The sequence below is a fragment of the Thamnophis sirtalis genome, unplaced genomic scaffold (assembly GCF_051295495.1).
Source record: "Thamnophis sirtalis isolate CommonGarterSnake01/CBP01778 unplaced genomic scaffold, rThaSir2_p1.2 scaffold_10, whole genome shotgun sequence".
NCBI classification, from domain to species: domain Eukaryota; kingdom Metazoa; phylum Chordata; class Lepidosauria; order Squamata; family Natricidae; genus Thamnophis; species Thamnophis sirtalis.
Window position 1 is genome coordinate 64,047,077 of NW_028261390.1, and position 25,262 is coordinate 64,072,338.

Genomic DNA, 25,262 nt, shown 5'->3' on the forward strand with positions numbered 1-25,262 from the left:
TTGCTTTGTGCATTAATATTCCACAAGTACGGTAAGTAGAAAAAGTGAGACTCAGTCCCAAGAATGAACTAGACACAGATGTGTTAACCTTCTACTTTTCTTTAGCAAAATTAGATCGCATAAAGTTCTTTGGCTGTTACCTTTTGTCACTGAAAGTCCCTTTATGTCTCAACCAAATTCGCCTATAATCTAGTATTTGTATCTTCCCAGTTGGACAGTTATTTTTGACTATGGCTATACTAAATAATAGGAGGTATTGGAGGGAGCACGAACTGGCTCACGGCCTGCCTGCTCTCAACGGAGATTGACTAAAGGGGCCTGCACAGCCAACTTCCAGCTCTTATTTTGGGGGGCGAAGGGGGAATGGACAACAGAAGTGATAGCCTATGAAAACTCCAACTAAGTACTGTAACTGCGTCCATTTCCAGTCTTCCTACCTGGTCAGCAGCTTGTGTAGCTCTGCCCCATTCAATCCCTGCTGCCAAGCTCAGGAAGACATCAAAAAAAAGAAAAGCTCCATTCCTAGGCAGAATTCACATTTTCATGTGGATCTCTTTGGATCCCAGCCCTTTGTTTTGCTGATTTTACTTCTTTACAAGTATCCAATCCTAAAGAAGCTACGTGTGTTTATGACATACATGGGTTTTTTTTCCCCTCTTTACAAATATCTTCAGTATTTTGAAAATAAAAATAAGTGGTTGGTACTAATTTGTTATTGAAGCTTAATTTGGATGAGCCGTGGCGGCAAAGTGGTTAGAGTGAAGTACTGCAGGCTACTTCTGCTATCTGCCGGCTGCCTGCAATTTGGCAGTTCAAATCTCAACAGGCTCAAGGTTGATTCCTCAGCCTTCTATCCTTCCAAAGTGTGTAAAATGAGGACCCAGATTGTTGGGGGCAATATGCTGACTCTGAAAAACGCTTAGAGAGGGCTGTAAAGCGGTATATAAGTCTAAGTGCTATTGCTAATTTATATTCCTAAATTCTGAATGTTCATTTAGCTTTAACTTTCTGTAAAAGAAAAGGCAAGCTCATGTTTTATTGCAAATTTCACAATGAACTCTTGGCTGATTGAACAAAGACTAATGGATTTTTGAATGCATTTTCAATAAGTCTATAAGCTACCTTAGTTTAAAAAAAAAAGAAATGTACATTGAACTGTATTATGAAGACTGATGAAAAGGTGACACAGGAAGTTACTTCATTCATCTACTTCTTTGAACTTTCCAGTCCAAACAGATAAAATGATCCCAAATAAATAGTGATGCTGCTTGATTAGAATAGATGTTGCTTGTAATTGGCATTTTGCCAGGAAATTCAATCCCTGGAACATAAATGCAGCCATGCCGAATTTTCAGGCTAAGCTTTGATTCCAGTCTCTCAAATATATTCATACATTTAGGCTGTGTTTTGAAACAAGACTTCATTCTGTCTTTATCCAGATCATCAAAACACTCTGGGAACAATAATAGTAAAATAAAAGAATATGCCACATTTACAAGTCTAAAACCCTTTTTAATCAGATGTTTAATTCGATTACCTGAACCTCTTGGCAAACTACAGCATCTGACTATAAGGACATCAGCATCATCGCCAAAGGGAAAATGGCATGTACAACTCTGTTCAAGCTGTAACAGTTTCTTTAAGAGCGTCAATTAAAACGGTAGCCAATAATTGCTTATTAAATAAAAATGAAGTTGGGCAACTGGCAAGGAAACCATTCTGCAAGATTTTTCTTCAAAAACTGGCATCCTAAAACAACTATTACTAAACCAGCAATAGTTCCACCTACGCAAACTCCTCCTCCCACATCCCTTTCCCTGAAGTGCTATGCCCGAGACCAATTAAAAATTAAGTTACATGGTTACCTGAACGTGACAAAATTATTTTTTATAATACCTTTCCTGCTGAAGTCATTCCTAGATGAAGCTTTTTTTTTTTAATACACATATACAAAGTTTAGACATCAATATTCACATTAGTCACAGTGAGGATGCTGGCAAATTCACCATCTGTAGTGTAGAGACAAAATGCAAAGCAGCCTTCCGGAGAGAACAATGGTACACAGCAAGCAGAGCTGGCCTGTTAAACAGCAAACACCCCCCCAAAAAATCCCTGAAAATGGGATACAGTGCAGGAAAAGCCTCATGCGCTTTATATACAAAGAGAAGTTTATGGCTAATGGTTGACATTAACTGTAGTACAAAGGCTCTTGAGCAGCTGTGCATAGTTAAAATTCCTATGTCATTTGTTTCTCTTTATACCACTCCACAAATTCATCCAGCAACACTGGCCCTTTAAAGAAAGAAGGAAACATTTTTGTAAAAAAAATATATATGTATTACAAGAACACAAAAAGGCAGAGGGAGATCACAGATACGATGTGAAATGATTCTTTGTCTTTCCTGACCAGATATATACGTACATGCTCCGTCTTCGTCATAATTGCTGAGGTCAAGATTAATGGATCGGCTGAATTCCAGAACATTGCACCATTGGTCCTTGTTGATAACTTTGTACTTAGATTGCTACTTAAAACAAAAATAGCAGTTATTCAAAACGCCTTTGGAACAAAGTAACTGGGGGACTAAAAAATGCAAAAGCTAATTCTGCAAATGTAAGAGAAGGTGTGATAGTCTATAATATGAATATTGTAGCCATAATGTTTAAGGCATCACACACTGATGCATCACGCACTGGTCACGCCCATGCCGTTTTTTTTTAAGGGGAAAAAAGCCACGATACGTCACGACACCGCCCTGACGCCATGAGTTTGACCCCTCTCTGCTTTAGAGAATGGAGTGTCTATTAGATCCAAATGTCCATCTACACCTACTGCATTTGCATAATTACTTAACTGATGTAAAAGACATCATTACAATAAAAACACAATTTAAGAAGGAAACCGAGTTAATGGACATTACTCGGAGCAAAAATTCCAAGCAAAATAAATAGTACACAATAGTATTTGTGCTAACTGTAATTGTAAATATAATTATTAGATAGCAATATTTTCAATTAATTCACTGTGAATTCTCAATTTTAGTGCTGCATTTAAAAAACACAATAAAAAATTATTTTCTACATGTACCTCTAAGAACTGATGAAATACTGGGAAGAGGGGCCATGTTTTTCCTAAGAGGAGTCCTAGCATACACTTGGCAGTATTCATATCTAGGCTTCGCTGATCTTTTTCCTGTCAGAAGGAACAAAAAAAAAATACTTGTAATATTGCTTAGTTGTGCTAAGACCCATATCAATTTATTCCTCAAAAAAGTATAATCCAGCCCTTATCTTTATCTAGCATTCCTTTGCTTTTTTGTTTTTATCAATGGATGTGCAGTCAAGCTAGACTTCCTAAAGATTTTAATTAATTGTTCTTACTTCAGGAAATTCCTCCTTTGTCCCAGATCTCTTCCATCCATTGCTTCTTGTCCTGCAATCTGGTGCTTTGGAGAATAAGTTGACCCTCTCCTTCCTGTGATAGGCCCTCAAGTACCAGAAAATAGCTACCTAATCCTTCTCTTTATTTGATTAAGCATACCTAGTCCCCTTAAACATTAATGATACTGGTCTTGTTAAACTATTTAATGTTCCCTTCAGTATGAAGACATACTTCCAACCCCAGGAAGTGACCTGTTCACATACTAAGAGACACATTTCTATGTGCATGAATTATACCATTCCATTCTATGATTAAGATAATACAAAGGAATAGTGACTTTTTTATTGTTACAATAATCAACTTCAAAGAGAGGGATATATAACGTCTTAAGACTGAAGGCCTCTTCTGGACTCCACAATCTCAAAAGCAGGAAGAGTCAAGAGAAAGCATTTAAAAAATTAACATGTATTTTAATTTTCATTTAACACATCATATGGCAACTTCCCATCTATTTGATACTTTCCTTCCTGTCCCATTAAATACTGGATATATGAAAATATTTCAAAATAGCATCACTTCATGACATACAAAATTGATTTGAGGGCAAAAACCACGGGTAGAACATTCTATGACATACATAGAACCTGATTTTTACTATGTTTCCCCAAAAATAAGGCAGGGTCTTATTTTATTTTGACCCCCCCAAAAAAAATAAACTCTTGGTCTTATTTTAGGGGAGTCTTATTATTTTTGAGGTGCAGGAGGCAGAGAGCGTGGTCACCTCATGGCGGCTGCTGTGTTGCAATATTTTTGAAGGGGGCTTATTTTTGAAGGAGGGATTATTTTTTAGAGTATAAGATGTACCGGAGCATAAAATGCACCAAGTTTTTGAAGAGGTAAATTAAAAAAAAAAGTTTTTGCACTCTGCAAATGTCCCAAAAATGGCCCTTTTTCACGAAAACGGGCCTTTTTTTCTCTCCAAAAAAAGCCTTTAGGAGACTTGCAGAGTGCTCTTGGGAGGTGGCCCCCGCAAAAAACAAGCAAAAATGGCCCAATATTTTGCAAAAACGGGCCCATTTTTGTCAAACAAAATGGAATGCATAGCCTTTAGGAGGTTTACAGAGTACTCCTGGGGGCTGGCGAGACAAAACTGAGCAAAAAATGGCCCGTTTTTCACTAATTTCTGCCCTCCCCAGCAGCTCTCCGAAAGCCTCCTAAAAGCTATGCACAGCCATTTTGGTGAAGGGGTGGGATTTCGGGAGGCAAAAAATGCTGTATTCAGTGTATAATATCCACCCAGATTTTCAGCCTCTTTTTTGAGGGAAAAGGGTGCGTCTTATACTCTGAAAAATGCGGTATTTTAGCGCATGCTCTCAAAAGCCCGATTGCGCTTACTATCCGGGGAGGTCTTATTTTCAGGGAAACAGAGTAAAAAGCACAATTGGGGTAAGGGAAGATTCTGGGACAACATGCATGGTTTGGATGGGTTGTATTTTCCAAGTCCTGGTAGTTTGCAAAGGGTGAGAAACAGAGGTGGAGCCAATACTTGAGTTCCTCCTCACTCTATGCTTCCAACTAGAACGTAATGTATTTTGCCCTTCAGGTAAGCAAGGTTAACTTCCTCCCTCGGTTGCCAATCAAAAGTATTTCTTTTAAAACAGACAATCGAGGAGAGAAAATAAAGCACCCTTGTACTTTATTTTCAGGCTACTCACACGTGCGAAGTCAAATGCATATCTATAAATAAGCTTAAAATTCATAGGCTCGTTTAATAAAGATCTCAGGTAATCCAAAGAATTTCTTAGCTTCTCTGTTGTGTCACACCTGTAAAATTAATAATGGTCATGAATAGCGATTAAAATGTAATGAGAGAGAGATTGCTGCAATCACCCCCACCAGTTGTAAATCCCTTGTTTTTAAAATGTGAAACGTCTCTTTCCAAAACAACTCCCACAAAATTACAATGCACAGCAGCCTTTCTTCACTTAGCATGTGAGAGAAATCCATCTACTGCATCCGAGGGGAAGGTCGAGGGTAGTCTCCTAAGGCATGTGGGGCATGTGCTCCACCCAGAAAGAGGGGATGGGCTTCAACCCCCATGACTTGGGACCTAGTGGGACAAGGATTTCAGGGGACAGAAGGATCATTAGCTGGTATAGGTTCTGGAAGCAGACAGTGTATAAGTGAGTGCAAGAGAGACAAATGGCAAGTGGGCCAGGGAGGGGGGCATGGTGATGGCTATTCTTGAGACTCTGACTACAACAGGAAGTCCTTAAAAACCAGTTGTTCCACAATGTTTTAGGCCCCAAAGTATTCCTGTTAAGATAAGCTTTTAAATACTGAAATGCTCCCAATTTTATTGACTATATTTCTTTTCTTCTTTGCCATCCGCCTCAAGTCTTGTGGAATGAACAGTAAATAAAATCACATAAATATTCAGAAAAAGATAGCAATAGCACTTAAGACTTATATACTGCTTCACACTGCTTTATAGCATTCTCTGAGATGTTTACAAATGTCTGCATCTTTCCCCCAACAATCTGGGTCCTCATTTTACCCGAACTGGGAAGGATGGTTGAGTCAACCTTGAGCGGGTCAGGATCAAACTCCTGGCAGTGGGCAGAGTTGGCCTGCAGTTCCAACTGCATTCTAACCACTGCACCACAGCTCCTAGATGTTACATACATCTTCACAAAATTATTGGATAAGGCAGTACAGGTTTTTTTTAAAACTTTATACAGACATGCAAGATCAACTTTACAAGAGGACAATGATCGCTATTTCACATTTGTTAATAGAAACAATACTTACTGCAAGGAAGTCATTCCTTTTAGCCATTCTTGCAGTGTAAAATAGCCCATGTTCTGAGCATCCAATTTCCAAGCCAACACAAGCATGGCTACCTGGTTTAAAAATAAACAAAAGATTCCAAAGTTCATATAAGAATTTTGATTTCTTCAATGCTTTTCTTAATGCATCTCATTTTCAGAGCCTTGTATTGGCGACCAGTGATAGGGCAGAAGGGATACACAGCTCCATTTTTTTCCAACTATTTAGACTTCAAAAAGTGCAGGGAATATTCCAGTGCTGGCATTCAAGGGATGAGTGGAAAGACAAAAATATCTGAACCATAAAAAAGAAAGATGACTGCAAAAGTTTATTTCTTCTGTTCAGCAAAACGTAATAAATATAATATCGAATCATTTCAATGGGCCACTTTCATATCATGATTAGCGTAAAGCAGTCAAATGGTAAATGCATCTAATTTCTGCCCCATATATGCCCAATGTTCCGTCTCATTGGTAGGTAAAGAAGTGACTTTCTTGTTGTAGCTTGTTAACAGAGCAATTTTTTAAGTATGCCATCCAAATGCAAGTCAACAATGTTTCTGGGTGTATGTATTCCTAAGCAAACTGGAAAATATACATTCATACACTATAACATACATCTTGCATGCATGGACACATGGAACCATTTGCTACAATTATCTAGTCACCAATGGAAGTTGTGCGCTAGAGCTGCCCACATGCTAGAGGGTAACAGAACCATGTTTGCCATTTAATTACACAATGGATAAACACACTGCGCCAGCACTATCAATGAGCTAGGTTCCTCATCAGGTTTAGGATAGAGCGACAGAACGAACAAATCACAAGGTTCTTTTGTTAAAAGATGGAAATGGGTGAAGCACAAACTGATCCCCTCCTACCAATGAATGAATTTGAACGTACGTTTTCTGGCTCAACCCCTATGTCCTCACAGAACTTCTCCATTCCTTCAGGACCCACAACGTCATCTGTCCCTACAAGTAAAGGACAAAGATTATTATTTTCTACTCAAAAGTTACAATCACTTGATTATTAAAGTCCAAATGACTGGACCATACAAAAAGAGCAGCTCTTACAAGGATGGGATTTCTTGAACACTGCTTAGCCACACAGCAGGAAGTGCAGGTCCAAAGATCAAAAACTCCTTTCTCTATCTCAATCCCACAAGATACAGCTGTCACAACATGCAAATATTCAAAGAGCCCAAAGGTTCCTCAAAACAGAATCAAATGTTATTATTTACTTTATTGCAGATTCACATCCATTGCTCCAATTAACCAAAAAAGAGATACTCTTCAAATGTTTAAAATACAGCACCTCAAAGCCACTTTTGAATTTTCAAAAATGGATCTATTAAGTATCTGCAAAACTGACTATAATTTCAAGTCAAAACTAAAACTGCACTTTTGGAGAAAGGTAGAATTATGTGAAGTCATTCTCATTTCATTTAATTAGTACGTTGATATTTTAATACTTCAAATTGATTTTTCCTCTTAAATTCTTGCTTAGAAATATTTAAGAAATGTGCGGATGTGAACACTTGCCTGCATATTCATAGAACCATTCTAAACACCTTTTACTTGAAAACATATCATCTTCTGACCTTATTCTGGTAGAATCATATTTTCTGTACACGCTGAAATAAAAGAGAAAAAGCTTAAGAACATGGTATTTCCCAGTTCTATAAAATGATATGCCAGTGTCATATCATTTTAGATTGCAAGCCTTTGAAGTAACTTCTTATCCCTGGTCAACCCACTCACTTTCAGAGTTCTGACACTGTGAATAAATTTTATAAGGTCATTTGCAGAACTTCCAAATTCTACACTCAAATTTAAAGCACTTTCAAAACAGGCCTTAACACAGATGCAACGGATGGCCTGATCTTGGAAAAAGAAGCAGCTGCTTTATGAAATCAGCTGCAACTCTTACAGCACAAGGATTTTTTTTCTGATTTGCTCTGAAGCCCAGAAAAAAAAATTAGGCTGCTTCAATGAATAGAAATGCTGTGTGCTGAATTGAGATCCAAAACATTTCTTCCCAACTATTTTCCTGTACAACCAGAAGCAGGAAACAAATCTTCCTTACCAAATCTTACTTCACTTACTTACTACAAATTAAGCTCACCGTTGTGAGATTTCTGTTTTGTAAGGTTCTTTAAACATTTTGCCACTCGCTCACCATAATCAGTGTGTGTAGACAACATAGGTCAAATTATAAAACCTATGGAGAAATCTGTCCTCCAAAATAATTTCTTATGGAAGAACAGGTAGCACTGACAATAACTCTTAAAAGAATGAGAGTATATTGTGCCAGGTACGCAGAGCGTAAGAAAGCCTAGAAATCTCATTTAAATAAGCTGCTGATGGAGTTGATCAACCATCTTCTCCTGCTTTGCTGCCCTTCCAAATGTCATGTTTCTTAATTGAATAATGACCGAATAGGAAAGATTATGTACCCATCGTGTCTACTTTTTTTAGCTGTCAGATCATCTCCCGTTGTAGGTCGCCTTTTTTTTCTTGGCGGCATCACTTTGCTGAAGCTGTCTGATGAACTGCAAGATCTCAGGTTTCCTGCAAGGGAATGTAGGAAAAAGAGACAAGCATGACATAGGTAGATGTTATTTAATTATCTTATTTCATCAAGTTATGCTTTCTCACAAAATTTTGAGGCAGCTTATCAATCAAACGTAAGACTTTTTAGACCACACTGAAACATCAGCAGAGAAAATTCAGATGTGCAAGGCTCCTAAAGGCCTAATATAATATACAAATGTATAATACATTAGCATCTGTATTGTTCGGGGGTTTTGTAGCATGTTTTGTGAACTCTGTTACAACAGTTGGTGTACTGGTGGTTATGATTTACATGTTGTGCGAACTCAGCCACTCTGATCTATTCACTGAAGATAAGTAAACAAACCATGATTAATCAAATGTTTTTAACATAGCCTACAGCAATCTACTGTGTTGATAGAACATTTACTAGATATAGAAAGTAATTGATATAACAATCTTAAATAACTGAATAGACATTGTCACAGCTTTAAAAAAAATGATCACATCGTTTTATAAATCCTGGGAAGAATCTCTCCTCCATTTTGATAGAAATTAGATATAAATTTGCCTAACAAATGAAAACTTAATAAGGTTTCCTTTTCACTCAACATTCTTAAAAATTCTGTGATGCATATAAACACAAGAACTTTACCTGTTTGGTGATCGTCTTGACTAGTATCTTCTGTCAAATTCTGAAAAAAAAAAATTAATTAACTGGGAGTTTGGATATTGCTTTGTAGGTTCAAATATTGACAGCAATCTCATTCTGGCCTACTACTTTCCCTCATCAGATTTAAAGGTCAAAGATTACAATCAGTTACGACTGACTCTCTTATCTGAGGGAAAACATCTGAACTTTCTGCTATAAATTATTCTGGATCAAATTTCTCAAGTGTTTTATCATAAAAATGGTCATTGATATTCTTGTTTTGTTATTTCCCTTTAATTGCTGCAAAATGCATGGGTTCAACAAAGTTCTAGATTTCATCTCACTTCTAAGAATTTCAAACAACTTATCCATATAAACAAATACTGTATTTTTCAGAGTATAAGATGCACTGGAGTATAACACACCAAGATTTTGAAGAAGTAATTTTTTAAAAAAATGTTTTTGCAGGCCTCCCAAACCCTCTGCATGCCTCATTTTTTGTGAAAAATGAGACATGCAGAGAGTTTGAGAGGCCTGTAAAGTGCTCCTGGGAGCTGGGGGCAGGGGCAAAAACGAGCAAAAAAAGCCTGCTTTTTGCAAAAAAAAACAGGGCATGCATAGGTTTTGGAAGGCTTGCAGAGTGCTCCTGTGGATTGGGGGGCAAAAACGAGCAAAAAATGGCCCATTTTTCGCTCATTTTTGCCCTCCCCAGCCCCCAGGAGCACTTTGCAGGCCTCCCAAAGCCTATGCACGTCCATTTTTGTGAAGGGGCGGAGTTTTGGGAGGCCAAAAATGCTGTATTCAGTGTATAAGACGCACCCATATTTTCTCCCTCTTTTGGGGGGGAGGGGAGGTGTGTCTTATTCTCCAAACAATCGGGTAATGAATAATACATTGTAGCCTGATTTCCCCCCCAAAGTCAGCAAGATAAATGCAGTCTGATTGTAACTGATATTAACCGTGGGATTAAATGTTCCTTTGGATTAAAATAATAGAGGAATTGGATATAAAAGGTCTAGACTTGGAGCAACCAAGTCCCCTCCAGATGTTTTGAATTATATCAAGTAAAGGAAGGTCCAGAACAAGCTCAAGCATGTGCTACAAGTCTATTTTAGACTAACTGTTTGAAAAGATGGAGTGAAAATCTCTGGATTGTAAAATATGAGATCCACCAAATGAACAAAGGCAATGTTGGAGTTTTACTTCCCTCAAAGACCTGCGTGCATGATTTTAAACCTATCTCCTTTTCTTGGGTCACCCATTGGAAGCCAGATGGAGTATGTCCAAGGAGGTTATTGCCATTAGCAGGAAGCATGTGGAAAAAAGATTGCTGGTGCTGGTTTAGCCAAAGAAGGGAGAGTGAGAAAAGCATCTTAACAGAATAATAGAGTTGGAAGGGCTTTGGAAATTTTCTAATACAAGCCCTCGTACAAGGAGGAGACTATATCATTCTGGCTGCCGAATCTTTTCTTAAAAACCTTCAGTGGCAGAGCGAGCACAACTTCTGAATGCAACCCATTCCACTGGTTAATTGTTCTCACTGTGTGGAAGCTTCTGCTTAGGTCTAGGTTGGTTCTCTCCTTGATTAATTTCCATCCATTTTTTCTTGTCTTGCCCTTCACGTGCTTTAGAGAATAGGTTGGTCCTCTCTTCTTTGTGGCAGCCTCTCACATATTAGAACACTGCTATCACCCATAGGCCTACTTTTCACTAGACTAGACATAGCCAATTCCTGCAATTGTTCTTCATATGTTTAGCACCCCCACCCACCCTCAATCATCTTTGTTCCTCTTCTCTGCACTTTTTCCAAAGTCTCTACATTTTTTTTTTTAATATTGTGGAGTCCAAAACTGGACCCAATATTCCAGGTATGATCTTACTAAGGTTTTATAAAGCGATACTAACATCTCATATGATGTTGATTCTATCCCCATTAATGCAGCCTAGGATTGCATTGACCTTTTTGGGTACAGCACAATGAATTCCCTTTTATTCACTCATCTAAATCATTATGAAGATATTGAAGAATACTGGGCCTAAGAAAGAACTTGGGGTACCCCACTCCTTATTTCTTTCCATATAGGTGTAGTTCCATTAAGGAGTACACGTTGAGTGAGGTTTGTAAGCCAGTTACAAATCCATCTGATGGCGATGCTGTCTATCCCACATTTTTCTAACTTACTAAGAAGTAGGTGGTAGTCTACTTTGCCAAATGCCTAACTGAAATCTAAGTATACTACGTCCACAGCATTTCAATGGTCCACTAATTTAGTCACTTTGTCAAAGAACAAAATAAAATTTGCTTGGCATGATCTGTTTTTGACAAACCCATACTGGCTTCTGATTATAAATATGACTTGCTTCTAAGTGTTCGCAAATCAATTGTTTATTATCTTTTCCAGGATCTTCCCAAGTATTGATTTCAGGTTGATTGGACTGTAGTTTCCTAGATCAATTCCCCCCCTCCTTTTTTTTGAAATTGGGAACTACATCAGCTCTTTTCCAAGTCTCTGGTAGTTCTTCAATGCTCCAGGATCATTGAAAGAACTGGTTCAAAAGTTCCAAGATCACCCCTGACCACTCCTTCAGACCTCTGGGATGTAATACATCCGGTCCTGGTGATTGAATTCATCTAAAGTGACAGGTATTCTCTTACCATTTTCTTGCCTATTTTAAATTGTATTCCTAGTTCTTTTACGGTTCTGCTTTTGGCAGTTTGTGCTATTTTTTCCCTCTGGCTTGAAGACAGATGCAAATAATGAATTAAATAGCTCTGCTTTTTGCCTGTGATCCTCACTTCCTTGCCATCTTCTCCCATTAGTAATTAGTGAATTAGCTTCATTTCTCCATCTGTGAAACCACCACAAAAATCAACACTTTGCTAATTCTCAGTTCCTGTTGTAAATGCTTCAACAAGTGACCATATCATTGTGATAGGCTGCCTAATGCTTCCAGAAAGAAAGGGGCAGAGTAATAGCTTGATACGTGTTTTAATGTCTTATTTATATTCGGTACATTATACATATATTTTGAAAGAAATAAGCAGCTCTGAATAACCTAAGAATCCTTATGATCAGAAATTCAATTGTGTTATATTAAAATACACAGACAAGTATATATCTAAATAATATAACTAAATATAACTAAAACTTCAAAGTATTAAAACTTACTAAGAAAAACTTTGGCTCTGGCTTCATTCTTTTCTGATAATCCTACAGCATGCTTATTATTCTAATATGCAACCTATAAGCGGGCAAGACTATGTAGGGTAATAGGAATAGCAGGATAAGAATCCTAAGGTATCTGGATTCGGAGGGGTATTTGTTTAATGGAAGAATGAATGAACATACCAGTTGCGCATCTAAAGTTTGAATATTAATCTAAAGATGAATACTGAAGAAAGGATTAGTTCAAAGGAACGTACGGACAGTTAAATTTACACAGGTCTTTGTTGCCAATTGCAAAATAATAACGGAAGAATATTTAAACATCCATTTAATGTTAAATAACCACGATTTTTCAAAAATGTAAGCAATTACCAGCCTATTAAGAGTATGGTAAATCTTGTGAATATTTGCCAGTGTTGATAGATGAGAGTTCAGCTGGAAATCTAGGAATGAAAAAACAACAACATAAAATGTATATTATGTTAGTTCTGCAAAAAAAAATGGGGAATATTTTTTTTATCTCTGCACAGCTATTTTAAATGTATAAGCTAGCTAGGATTGAAGAGAATGGTCAAATTATTGTTGATGTCATAAACAAAAAGTGTCACCTGATTTGACCTGCAGAAGCAGTAGTCTTTAGCCAAGAAGCTCTAGAGCCAAGTATGAACTTGGGAGCAAAACCGATTGTTGATACATCCACAACATTAAAAGCAACCATTAATACATTTGGAGTAATTCCCCGAATCATCTCCCTCCCCCAAACCGCTCCCCCAAAAATATTCCTAAATTCAGTTGAATCATTTCCAAAGAGACTCCTAATCCCAACATGGTCTCCTCTAAATGGCTAGTTATGCCTTAAATAGATTCCGCTAGCAAAGCAAAACATGGCCTCATTATACAAAATAAGAAAATCGAAGTTGTCGGGTACAAAAAAAAAATGTTAATCTGAATAAATAATTTAACTGCAAGTAAACAGTAGGGAAAAATAGCCAAAATAAGGTGTGTGGTTTTTTTTTGCAACATACGTTCTTTTCCTCCAGCATTCTGAAGCTTGCATTCTGTCTAGTCTGAACAACAGCCATGCTTGACTTTTTATAAGTGTTTTGCTAGCCTGAATACTTTTCAGTCCCAAAGAGGTTTCCTGGACAAGGAAATATCAGCTTGAAGAGAAAAAATTCTCATAGTCTGTTCTCAAAACAAGACCAACAAATTAACATTTCACATAACACATTAAGTTTATCCAAAGTTGAACTGTTTATTAAAGGCAGGCAAAATTTAACATACTGTGTCGAAATAAATTAAGGCTACACCACTTAATTTACTAATTGTAGATATGGAGGAACTTCAGGTCGTACAAACAAGCATTTTCAAAGTAATACAGTATTATAAAAATAAGCGCTCTTAAAAACCACAGAGAGAAGACTCTTAATTTAACTCAGCAACAGTCTGTTTCACATTCTTTTAAGATAAATTAAAACTAAGCACAATAAATAGTCTTATAGTACAAAACAGTATAAAACATTAGAATATCTCCCAGCAATCAACCCTAAGCCACAGGTAGGTAAAAATATGACAAGCATTTCCAAAAGAGATTAAACTTCCTAATTATCAGCAATGTTGAGAAAGAGCTCTATTGTGCTATGTAGACACAATTTTTATGTCAAATACAGATCCGGTAAACAAAATATGCTGTGCATTGAGTTCACACTCAAATATGTAATATTAAATCATGGTGAAGGCAGAAGCATGATTAGTTTACCTTAACCAGGATGTGGCTTTTTATCTGAAACTGGTTAAATCAAAAAAGCACATTTTTTGTTCTATTTGCATACTGCCATAATGCCTATGTTATACGTTATGGCAACTTTGGGTTCAACTCTCATTCACAGTTTACACTAGCCAGAGTTTAGAGTCGTTTATTTATTAATCGCATTTATATAAACACCCTTCTCATTCAAAGCAATTTGGGCAACACACAATTAGATTTTAAAAAATGAATAAAAACAAAAATATGTGTGTGTCTATCTATAAAGAGATGATGATGATGACATTGTCAATTCAGGCTCATGGCAATTTACAATAAAAACCACAGTGCTCGTGGCACAAAATAAATAATTAAATGTCCAGCGTAAGAACATAAAATAAAGTAAGTGGCAGGAAAAGTAAGAGACAAAGCAAAACAATGTTTCAACAGGTTATATAATCGTTACCTGTAAATGTTCTTTTAAAAACAACACATTGACACCTCTGGTGTTTACCATCCAAAATTATAAGAAAACATTACACCATTAGAATCCCTCCAAAGTAATTCTCTCTTTTCAGAAGTTCATTACGATGGAGGTCCATCTAATGTCCAAAGGGAAGCAGTTAGGTGAAGGACCAATGTTTCTTGGTTTCAGCCCCCTACACAGATAGTCCTTGATTTACAGTCACAATTGAACCCAACATTTCTGTTGTTAAGTGAGACATTTGTTGAGTTTTGCCCCATTTTATGACCTTTGTTGCCACAGTTAAGTTAATCACTGCATTTGTAAATTAGTAACACGGATGTTAAGTGAATCTGACTTCTCCATTGACTTTGCTTGTCGGAAGGTCGCAAAAGGGGATGAGGTGACCCCGGGACGCTGCGACCGTCATAAATGCGAGACAGTTGCCAAGCTTCTGGATTTTGATCACACGACCACGGGGATGTTGCCATGGTGATAAGTCTGAAAACGGTCACAAATCACTTCTGTCAACGCTGTTGCAACTTTGAATGGTCACTAAACAAACTGTTGTAAGTTGAGGGCTACCTGTTACCTCCTAGAAATGTGTGGTCGCCATGACCATCTCCCGTGAAGAAGGTATTGATTGGATGGGTCAATTCAGATTGGAAAAAGTGGTCAAGATACCTTGGCACCATTATTACGAAATACACATGAAGTGTTTGTATAGTGGGCCCATATCCCCAAACATATGTTCTTAGAGGTTGCATATGCAGCCTACGATTTTACTACCCTAGAAAACTATTTGTAAGTAAAAACTATAATAAATGCATAGAGCAGTGTTTCTCAACCTTGTCAACTTGAAGATGTCTGGACTTCAACTCCCAGAATTCCCCAGCCAGCATTCGCTGGCTGGGGAATTCTGGGAGTTGAAGTCCAGACATCTTCAAGTTGACAAGGTTGAGAAACACTGGCATAGAGTGCAATAAAAACATTTGTAAAAAATGAAACATTAAAAAAAATGAATTCTAGCACTATGCAAATGCAATCTTTATTCAAACAAGAACAATGTTTCCAAAAAGTAAATCTAAGGAGCTTTTTGAATGATTGAACGTTTTTATATTCCTTGATATTTTTCGCTATGCAGAACTTCAGGTCAACCCACCAACGTTGGCAGGACAAATTACTGTATATAAATGATGTTGTCTATTGGAGTAATGTCTGCAAGCAAACAATCAAGGTCAGAGATCACCAAGGGCTCACAATTCAACCTAAGCTATACAAGTAGTCCTCAACTTACAATGATTCATTTAGTGACCGTTCGAACTTACAATGGCACTGGAAAAAAATGACATGACTATTTTTGCACATTGATGACCCTTGTAGCATTCCCCAAGCATTCAGATGCTTGACAACTGACTCCCATTTATGATGGTTGCAGTGTCCTGGAGTCATGGGATCCCCTTTTGCAACCTTCTGACAAGCAAAGTCAATGGGGAAGCCAGATTCACTTAACAGCCATGTTACTAATTTAACAACTGCTGTGATTCACTTAACAAATCAGGCAAGAAAAGCCGTAGAATGGGACAAACTCACTTAACAATATTCACTTAGCAATATAAATGTTGGGCTTAATTGTAGTTGTAACTCGAGGATTATCTGTATATACATATGCATCAAGGGCTTTGCACTTTAGAGCTTTTCATCAAGTTCAATGCAATAATGGAAGACTAAATCAAAACAAGACTTGTGTTAATTTATTCTGCCAGTAAGGACATTTTGATCATGCCAAAACAGATTACACTATAAGGGTACAACAGACTAGAGATTTGCTGCCACAACTAAACATTTCTTTAATACGTCTATGTTCATACAGTTTAATTCAGGATTTTTACCACAATTTGCTGACTAAAGCAAAATGTCTTAGTTCATTGTAATTCTAATTTGAAACAGACTATTTTGATTAGCAAGATGTGTGAATCAAATAAACAAACTGTTGGCTTAGCACAATCTATTTCAATTAGGCTAACACATGGCTCCATTTTAAATGCAGGTAGTGCCAGAGCCAAGGACATTTTCCCCCCACCACTGTTCTAGGTACCGGAAATATCCTGAATGTGCTGTATGTTTTTAAATGGTTGCTGTGGGCATCTGAAAACAAACGTTTTCCCAAAACAGGAGCAGAAGATGTCAATGTTTATACACAGGATTCCTTGTGTGGTTAAATTGTCAACTATAACAGGAATTAGATTTGGGTAACTCAGATTGTCTGGTTTGTGTCTGTACAGCCACTAAATAGGACAGGTACAAACGTCAACCAATAGTTAGGACTGCAGAAGAAGCATCTGCAAACAGCCTTCCTTCCGTTGAGGATCTGTATACTATATGAGCTAGAAAGGGGGTTGAGGAAATATCTACGGACCCTCCCATCCTGGACATAATATATTTCAACTTCCCCCCTCAGAACGCCACTATAGAGCACTGCATTTGTATGTATTTGTACAGGAACTTATGCACCAGAGACAAATTCCTTGTATGTCCAATCACACTAGGCCAGTGTGTATCAATCTTCTTAATGCCACGACCCTTTAATACAGTTCCTCATGTTGTAGTGACCCCCAACCATAAAATTATAATATGTTTTTTGCATTTTTTCGAAAATATGTGTTTTCCGATGGTCTTAGGCGTCCCCTGTGAAAGGGTCGTTCGAGCCCCAAAGGGGTCCCGACCCACAGGTTGAGAACCACTGCACTAGGCCAATAAAGAATATTCTATATTCCATCCCATCGAAGTGCTTCAGCATTTTAACGGTTTCATCAGCCACAGGTCACCTGGGCAGAAATAAGGATGGAAAGACAATTGCAAGCAATGGGAAATACTTCAGCACCTCAGGAACAGATTTACATTTTGTCAAAGGATGGGCTCACGAGAGAGAGAAGCCTTTGAATACTTTGCATTCAATGACTTCCCTTTCTTTCTCTCCTGAAAACCAAAGCTTTACAATGAGGGAGATCTGCAGTTATTTCCAAGGGGCATAGGAAAAATAATTCAGTGTTACATTAGCCCCTCCAAAACCGGGCTATTTTCTCTGCTTTCCTTCTGTGGTCAGAGGGCTGCAGCCTAAAACACAAATTTTCCTAATTTTCCTTAGGCAACAGATGCATTATACCAGGGGTCTCCAGCCTTGGCAACCTTAAGACTTGTGGAATTGTGGAAGTCCACAAGTCTTACAGTTGCCAAGTTTGGAGACCCCTGCATTAACTATACATGGCCTCCCAGCACCCCACTTGTGACTCAGGAGTTCCCTAAATAAGCCAAAAGCAAGTTGGTATTTCCTATTTGGGGGTGGGGATAATGTTTCTGCAAAGGCCATTGCTTGACATTACCATCTGGTTCAAGCCTGCTTAACTTAAGCTTAAGGGTGCTTTCTTATATTGAGCTACCGGTACTTTCATTCACTGACATGCAACAAAGGTTCATGAAAAGATTTTTTTTTTTTAACTTGCATCGAAGTTCTGAAACATGCTCTGAAAATGCTGCCTATATCCATCTGTACTTGCCTAACCCTGTCTGCTTGGAATGTGTTTTTATTTCAATCAGCCTTCCACGTAGCTCCTTCAAATGGAGCGTGGCCCTGATGATTCATGGATTTGTTCATGATATTTTTGTGTCAGCCAAATTGGTTTGCTATTGGCGTTCCTCCACCTCACAAGCCCTGGCGTCTAAATATGAATCAGAAAAGGTGCTGCTTAGCTCCCAAGCTCAAAGTCAAGCCTGTGCATCAGGGAGGCACAAAAATAAAACTTTCAGTTTGAGCTGGTGACTATCTCAAAAGATCTGTATAATGATATTATGAAAATGGTGTTCCACTACCTTCTTCTAGGGTGTTTTTGTCAAATTCAAACATCAGCATTGGTATTATCTGGAGGACTCCTATCCAAATAGCAACAAGGTTAAACCATAATTAGTTTCAGAGCCAACAAGACCAACCAACCCCTGCTATCTGCTCAAAAAGCTTTATCTCCACTTATTAATTTTACTTTTAATGTATTTATGGCTGGGTCCAATACAATCAGTGCTCATGATGTTACCATTAAAACACCATATTACAGTAAAATAGCGTTAAAATACAAGAACATGATGAAATAGCAAATAGGCTCAAAAAGCGCGTAAGAAAAAGTGTTCATTTCAAACCCATTTGCAGCAAAATTGAAGGGCTAAAAGATGCCAAATGAGGAAATAATCTGGCATCCTGTGCCAAGCAATTTGAGAACCTAGGAGTAGCCAAAGCTCCCACAAGCTTCAAACTTAAACTTATATGTTTAAGAAATGTGGCTTCTGAAAATTCTTGAAATGAAATTGAGAATAGCCACTACGAGGGGTAGACTTTAAAATAACCAGTTCTCAACTTTTACAAGTCACATATAAGATAACCTTTATTATCACTTTTTACTGTGAACACACAAACAAATGTGTACACACATACACTCCCCCTCATGGGGATGGATGGATGGATGGATGGATGGATGGATGGATGGATGGATGGATGGATGGATGGATAGATAGATAGATAGATAGATAGATATAGAGATAGAGATAGAGATAGAGATATAGATATAGAGATAGATATAAAGATCAATATACAGTATTTCCTCCAATAATCTGGCTCTTCATTTTACTGACTTTGGAAGGATGGAAGGTTGAGTCAACCTTGAGGCTAAAATGATTAATGTAAATTATCATGAAGTTGTTGCCATTGCGTTATTTTAAGTGAAGCTTGTTATAGAAACTGAACTATTCACGTACTAGATATGCTAAGTCTCCAGATAACCAGGGAACTTTTTGGGGAGAAATTGGTTCTTTGCAGGATATTTTCACACTTACATGATAGGCCTACAATAAGTTTAAGCCACATATTTTTTTTCCTTTCATTAAGCAATGGCATCAGTTGGGATGCCATTCCTTAATTGAATTGGAAGTGAGCCTTCTCTAGAGCAGTGCCTGCCCTCTGATACAAGTTTCCCCTTGAGATCTTTTGCAGAAGTGGTTTTCAACTTATTTCTTTTTATAGAAAACAAAATGAACACATTAGCTTAAAATGTTTAAATGTGATGTGTTAAAATGGCACCTCAAATTAAAGATCAGCAAGGCGAAATAAGAGTACTTTATTTCTAGCCATACTTAAGTCCAATATTTCTTAATAAGCACACTGAAGTGTGATTTTACATGTTACTATGAGAATGCATTTCTATACAGCATAGGCCCACTCAGAAGAAAATACCATCAAGCAATAGAATTACTTCCAGTCTGCCCTTGAAGTTCAGAAGGGGTTATCCCTTCATAAAAACTGTAAGGCTGCACCTTGAATTCTTAGGATAATTTATTTGGAAGTAATCTGTTTTTTTAGTGAGTCTTAATTCCGGATAAGCATTCTGTGTTCTAATCTTACAACAGAGCCATTTTCCTTTCAATTTCCAAGCATTCAAGGCATTCAGCAATAACCTGCTCAAGAGACCAGGTCAGAAGAACCTCAGATGTTCCTCCTGCACTCAACGTTTATTCTTCAACCGTTCCAACCGATGCCAGCTAAATTAGTTTACTGCAACTTATTGTTGAAAGTATTGGGCCTAGGTTAAAAAAACTAAAGAAATTTGATATAAATCTACAATGTATTAATAACGTGCAATAAGGGGTGGATAATTTTGCTTACTAGTAGTACATAATTACATTACACAGACAAAATTTAAGAAGTTACTTTTTTGAGTAGGTCAAAGTTATCTATTTTCTAAAGTGTAACTAAATCACACATATTTCAGAAGCAGCTAGTTCTTACAGGACATTCTTCCAAGGTTTTTTGGGGGGGTGTCATTTGATACTTTTTTTAAAATGACTACAGAATATTTATAAAAATAAACTGACCAATATCATGGAGAAATATACTATTTTTGAATAAGCATTAGGGAAATTTTGTAGAATTTAACATTTATCTATAGGAGCCATCAATTGACTACTTCTTCTTCTTGAGCCATACCTGTCATTGGATGTTGGCGATCCTATTTTTATCAACACCAAATTGGCTAGCCTAATTATATTCTTAGCTTTAAAGTAAGTTAAATACAGAGTTTTCAGCCCAGAACAAACGAAAGAGAATTGTTAATTTTACATACAATGAAAAATACATTATGGGCTACAGCGTGGACTATCCATTACTTGCCATAATGCTAAAGAAGAATATTGATGTCCTGTACTGTGCATGGACAAGCTTGATGCAAGTAATAGCCTTGTGTTTAAAAACTCACTGGTCACCATAGACAAGAAATAGATGCAGGTGGCAAGAGGCCAGAGAGGAATAGAGTGATTTGGCTCTTCTCTGCCACTCTAGCCTCTTCTCCATCACTGTTAAATGGAAGGCTCTTCTTTATACTAACCTCAACAACCAGTTGTTATTCTGTTCCAGCTACAGAGAAACCCCTTTGCTCTACGGTTACCATGCATATTCAGTTAAGCCTCTTTATAAAATCAAGAATCTAAGTTTTCCATTTACAAAGCCAAGCAAAATCAGGATTTTTTTTTCAAAAAAAAACCTCTCCACTGACCTAGAAAAATCTATCCAACTATTAGAACGGCCCTGATCAATGAACAATCCAATAGGATTTCTCTTTTGGAAGGGATGTCCAGCAACAAATTAAATTGCAACAGCAACTTTCAAGTTTTATCCTGAAATAAATCACTGGCTTCTGTTGACCTCAAAGAAAGGTATTAAGGGACAGGGGAAAGAATGCATTCTCCAGTTTCCACCCTCCCCCCCCCTTTTTTTTCTTTAATCAATGTCAACGTTTGGACACTATATATGTTGACAGCAGCAAGATTATTATATACACAAAAATTGGAAGGACACTTCGATTCCTACCATGGACAAATGGTTGCAGAAGCTGATGGGAGTTGGCTGAAATGGCAAAATGGGCTATTTTGATTAAAGAAAAGAATATAAGTACTTTTGTTTCGACATTGGAGACCACTTCTGAACTTTGCACTTGAAGTGGAAAGGAATGACTCTTTGATTTTGGGTTTTACAGATTCGATGGATAGATCCTCATAGAAATGGGTACTTTATATTATTATGAAAAAAAAAGTTGTGGTTTGATGTTAATGCCTTATTTTTACTGCAGCAGAGAGTATCCGAAATCAACACTTTTTTCTTTTTCCTAACCCTTCCTTTCCCCTCTTCCTCCCCCACTGCTTTCCTATTTATTTTTGTTTTTGTACCATACAGATTAACAGAATTGGAAGGGATCTTATAGGGCATCTAGTCCAACCCCCCCCCCCACCTCAAGCAGGAAACCCTACACCACTTCTGACAAATGGCAGTCCAATCACTTCTTGAAAGCTTCCAGCGATGATGCTCCCACAACTTCTGTTCCATTGGTTGATTGTTCTCACTGTCAGGAAATTCCTCCTTATTTCCAGGTTGAATCTCTCCTTGTTCCGTTTCCATCCACTTATTCCTTGTCTGGCCATTCGGGTGCTTTGGAAAATAGCTTGACCCTCTCCTCTCTGTGGCAGCCCCTCAAATATTGGAAGACTGCTATCATGTCTTCTCTGGTCCTTCTCTTCACTAGACTTATTTTATCTTATAACAACTCATTTTTTTAAAAAATGTTAAATAAAAAAAACCATGGGGAAGTTTGTCCAGGGCAAAACCAAACCCTAGGAAACGTCCAGGCTTAATAAATGAGACGAAGAGGCAAAAGCACAGAGGAAAAAACACATTTAAGGGGGGGGGAATCTCCTCCCCAGCTTCCTTTCCCCTCTCACAAAAGGGGGAAACCTCCCCTCCCTAAGCCCATGCAATTGCCCCACATGCCTTCAAGGGGAGTCAATGCAGAGACCCCCACCTCACCCCACTCCTACCTGCAGAGGGGCAGGGCGCTCCGGTTGCACACCCCCCTGACCCAAAGAGGGGCGAATGGTGGAGAAGGGGGGGGTGAGAGAGAGGCAGACAGCTGTCCGCGGGATGCATTCTGGGAGCTGTAGTCCGCGGGGCCAAGCCGGGCCTCGCAGCCACGGCGGGCGAGAACTCCAACTCCCACCATGCAACGAGAGTGAGGAGAAGGCGAGTTGGGGGGGGGTTGTTCCTTTCTTCCCCCCTCACCGGCGGCCCTGGATTCCACCCTCACCCACCCCTCGTTCGCCTCAACCCGGCCGCCGTTGAGAAAGGGAACGGAGCACTAAAGGGGCCGGCCGCCGCCGAAAGACTCCTCGGTCAAAGTGCGTCACAAGGGAGCCTCCCCCCCACCTCTCCTTCCCCCCCCCCCGGTTCAATGCACATCTCTCCGAACTCTCCGGCGGCACCGGGCGCTTCCTCCCTTCGTCGCCGCCGCCGCCTTTCTCCTTCCGCCGCTTGACCAGGCCGCGACCCACTTACTGACAGCCGCGGCATCCGAGTGCATTTTTGGGCAGCGGCCGTAGCGCGTGTGCGCACCCACACAGCCTGCCCCGCGCGGGCGCTCCAACCGCCTCTCGCCTCAGCTCGGCTCTTCTCTCTCTCTCAATCACTCGCCCCCCCTCCCGCAGCCCCCCCCCGCCCCAAGGCAGAGAGGCCAGGCCCGTGCGCCCCGCCCCTTGCCAGCTGCCATTGGATGCATGCTCCCCTTCGCTCCGCCTCTTTCCCCCCCCCAGCCGTCCCCGACGGGATTTCTCTCGACTGCCCCTCCTCTTCGCCACGCGGCCCCGCCCACCGCGGGGTCTTCGCGCCTCCCGATTGGTCGGACGCTCCGCGTGCCTTTGGTCTCTCACGGTCCCGCCTCACCCGTTGTTAGGGGCGGGCGGGCAACCGCCTCCCCCGCCAATCAGCGGAGCAAGCGCGTGCGGGGGGGGGGAGGAGTGGAACCGTAACACGGGAGAAAAAAAAAGGGGGAGGTCTGGCTTTTGATTGGACAGGGGGAAAAGGACATGGAGGCCACGCCCCCATCCGAGGATTGGTTGGCGAAAAGGAGGGGAGCGCGGACCATGGATGGAATTAAGAGGCGCCTGGGGCTCAATTGACAGGGATCGCATTTAGTTGGGAAGATCTTGCTGCGTTTTAAGGTAATTTAGAATTTTTTTCTTTTAGGAAAAAAAAAATTGAAATATAAATGCCCATGGAGATTCTCAGTCACCAGGTCATAGTTGTCTGGGTTTTTTCCCCCCACTCCAGACCATGAAAGATATGGAAGAACCAATGTGATAGTATAATACGGTATTGAATGGTAAGTATTTAAGTAAGCAGGTAAATGCCATACTAGAAAAAGTTGAAAGGATCACCTTTAATTTACACGAAAGCTGGGACATGATCAGTGAAGTAAAGACAAGGATAGAGAAAGCTCAAAATGAAAAAAAAGGTCTTCTGCAGTTACGACATAAGCCTAAGACTGAAAACCAGGCTTGTCCGATGTTGCATCTCTCCTTTTCTTTTTTTTTAATGTTTTTTTAATTTTTAATTTAAAACAAATACAACATCCTTCTTTACATGCTATAGAAAGTGTATCAGTTGGTTACAAAAAGACTTTTGTGCATCTCTTCCACAGTCAACAAACATAATTCATGTTAACTCGAGCATTTTAACTCAAATATTCATACATGTCACCATCATCATATATCCATTTTCATTTGACTACAATTGTTATTTAAAAATAACAATAATAATAATAATTTTTGTTACTTAAACAACACATGCCCACACCAGTGGGAAAGGAAAAAATCAAAACACAGAGAAGACAAAAAGAACAAAAAACAAGGCAGGGGGGGGGGGAAAGAAAAAAAAAGAAAAAAAACCACAGGTATATATTATAAAAAAGTATATCAGCTGGTTACGACATGTTTTGGTGCATCTCTTCCATTAATTCATATTAATTCAAATATCTTAACTCAAATGTTTACCATATTGACATCATTATACCTCCACTTTTAGTTGACTACAGTTATTCAAACATCCTTCATCCTTAACTATGCCAAAGATTTAATCCATAACCACATGCTAGTATTTCATTTACTTGTTTATAAAATCCTCTATTAACATCAAATCCTCATATCCTGTTTTAGCTGAACATCCATAATATTTAATACCAAAAATTCCATCTTCCATGCATATAGTTTATTATCATGTTGCATCTTTTCTATCCTGCTCAATGGAGTAGAGACTCTGACAGAACGCCACTCAAAGAGACTAGAAGCATTTGAAACGTGGATTTACAGACGGATGTTACATATAAGCTGGGCTGACAAAATCACAAATGAGGAGGGGATAAGCCACTTGGGAAAGCCAAGGGAAATCATCAAAGCAATTAAAAAGAGAAAGTTAGAATATCTTGGACATGTGATGCAACACCCAGAAAAATACGGCATCCTTCACTTATTCCTCCAGGGAAAGATTAAAGGCAAATGAGGTCCAGGCAGAAGAAGAACATCATGGCTTCAAAACCGAAGGGACTGGCTT

The 25,262-nt window shown here is 38.8% G+C and overlaps 1 protein-coding gene across 2 annotated transcripts; it reads right to left on the bottom strand.

Annotated features, from left to right (window-relative positions):
- Positions 1-654: 654 nt before the first annotated feature.
- DCUN1D4 (defective in cullin neddylation 1 domain containing 4) lies at positions 655-23,350 on the bottom strand. Of its 2 annotated transcripts, XM_087724756.1 has the most exons (11): positions 23,214-23,350; positions 12,957-13,027; positions 9,421-9,460; positions 8,669-8,783; positions 7,755-7,846; positions 7,114-7,184; positions 6,194-6,285; positions 5,098-5,206; positions 3,089-3,193; positions 2,423-2,525; positions 655-2,292 (listed from the first exon to the last, which is right to left on the bottom strand). In XM_087724756.1, exons 1-11 carry the CDS (start codon positions 23,236-23,238, stop codon positions 2,237-2,239), a joined length of 879 nt encoding a protein of 292 aa, XP_087580882.1. In that variant the 5' UTR covers positions 23,239-23,350; the 3' UTR covers positions 655-2,236. The 2 variants fall into 2 exon arrangements, with proteins under 2 accessions (XP_087580882.1, XP_087580883.1); XM_087724757.1 differs by lacking the exons at positions 7,755-7,846; positions 8,669-8,783; positions 9,421-9,460; positions 12,957-13,027; positions 23,214-23,350 and adding an exon at positions 7,287-7,416.
- Between the last annotated feature and the right edge of the window lie 1,912 nt (positions 23,351-25,262).

What these genes read in the sequence shown, in the direction of transcription:
- DCUN1D4 (XM_087724756.1), bottom strand. Translation starts at nt 23,238, where the DNA reads ATGCACTCGGATGCCGCGGCTGTCA. An exon ending in ACCATACTCTTAATAGGCTG is followed by an intron (nt 9,461 to 12,956) that starts GTAATTGCTTAC and finishes TTTTTTTTTCAG; the next exon opens with AATTTGACAGAAGATACTAG. An exon ending in AAAAAAAGTAGACACGATGG is followed by an intron (nt 7,847 to 8,668) that starts GTACATAATCTT and finishes CTTTTATTTCAG; the next exon opens with CGTGTACAGAAAATATGATT.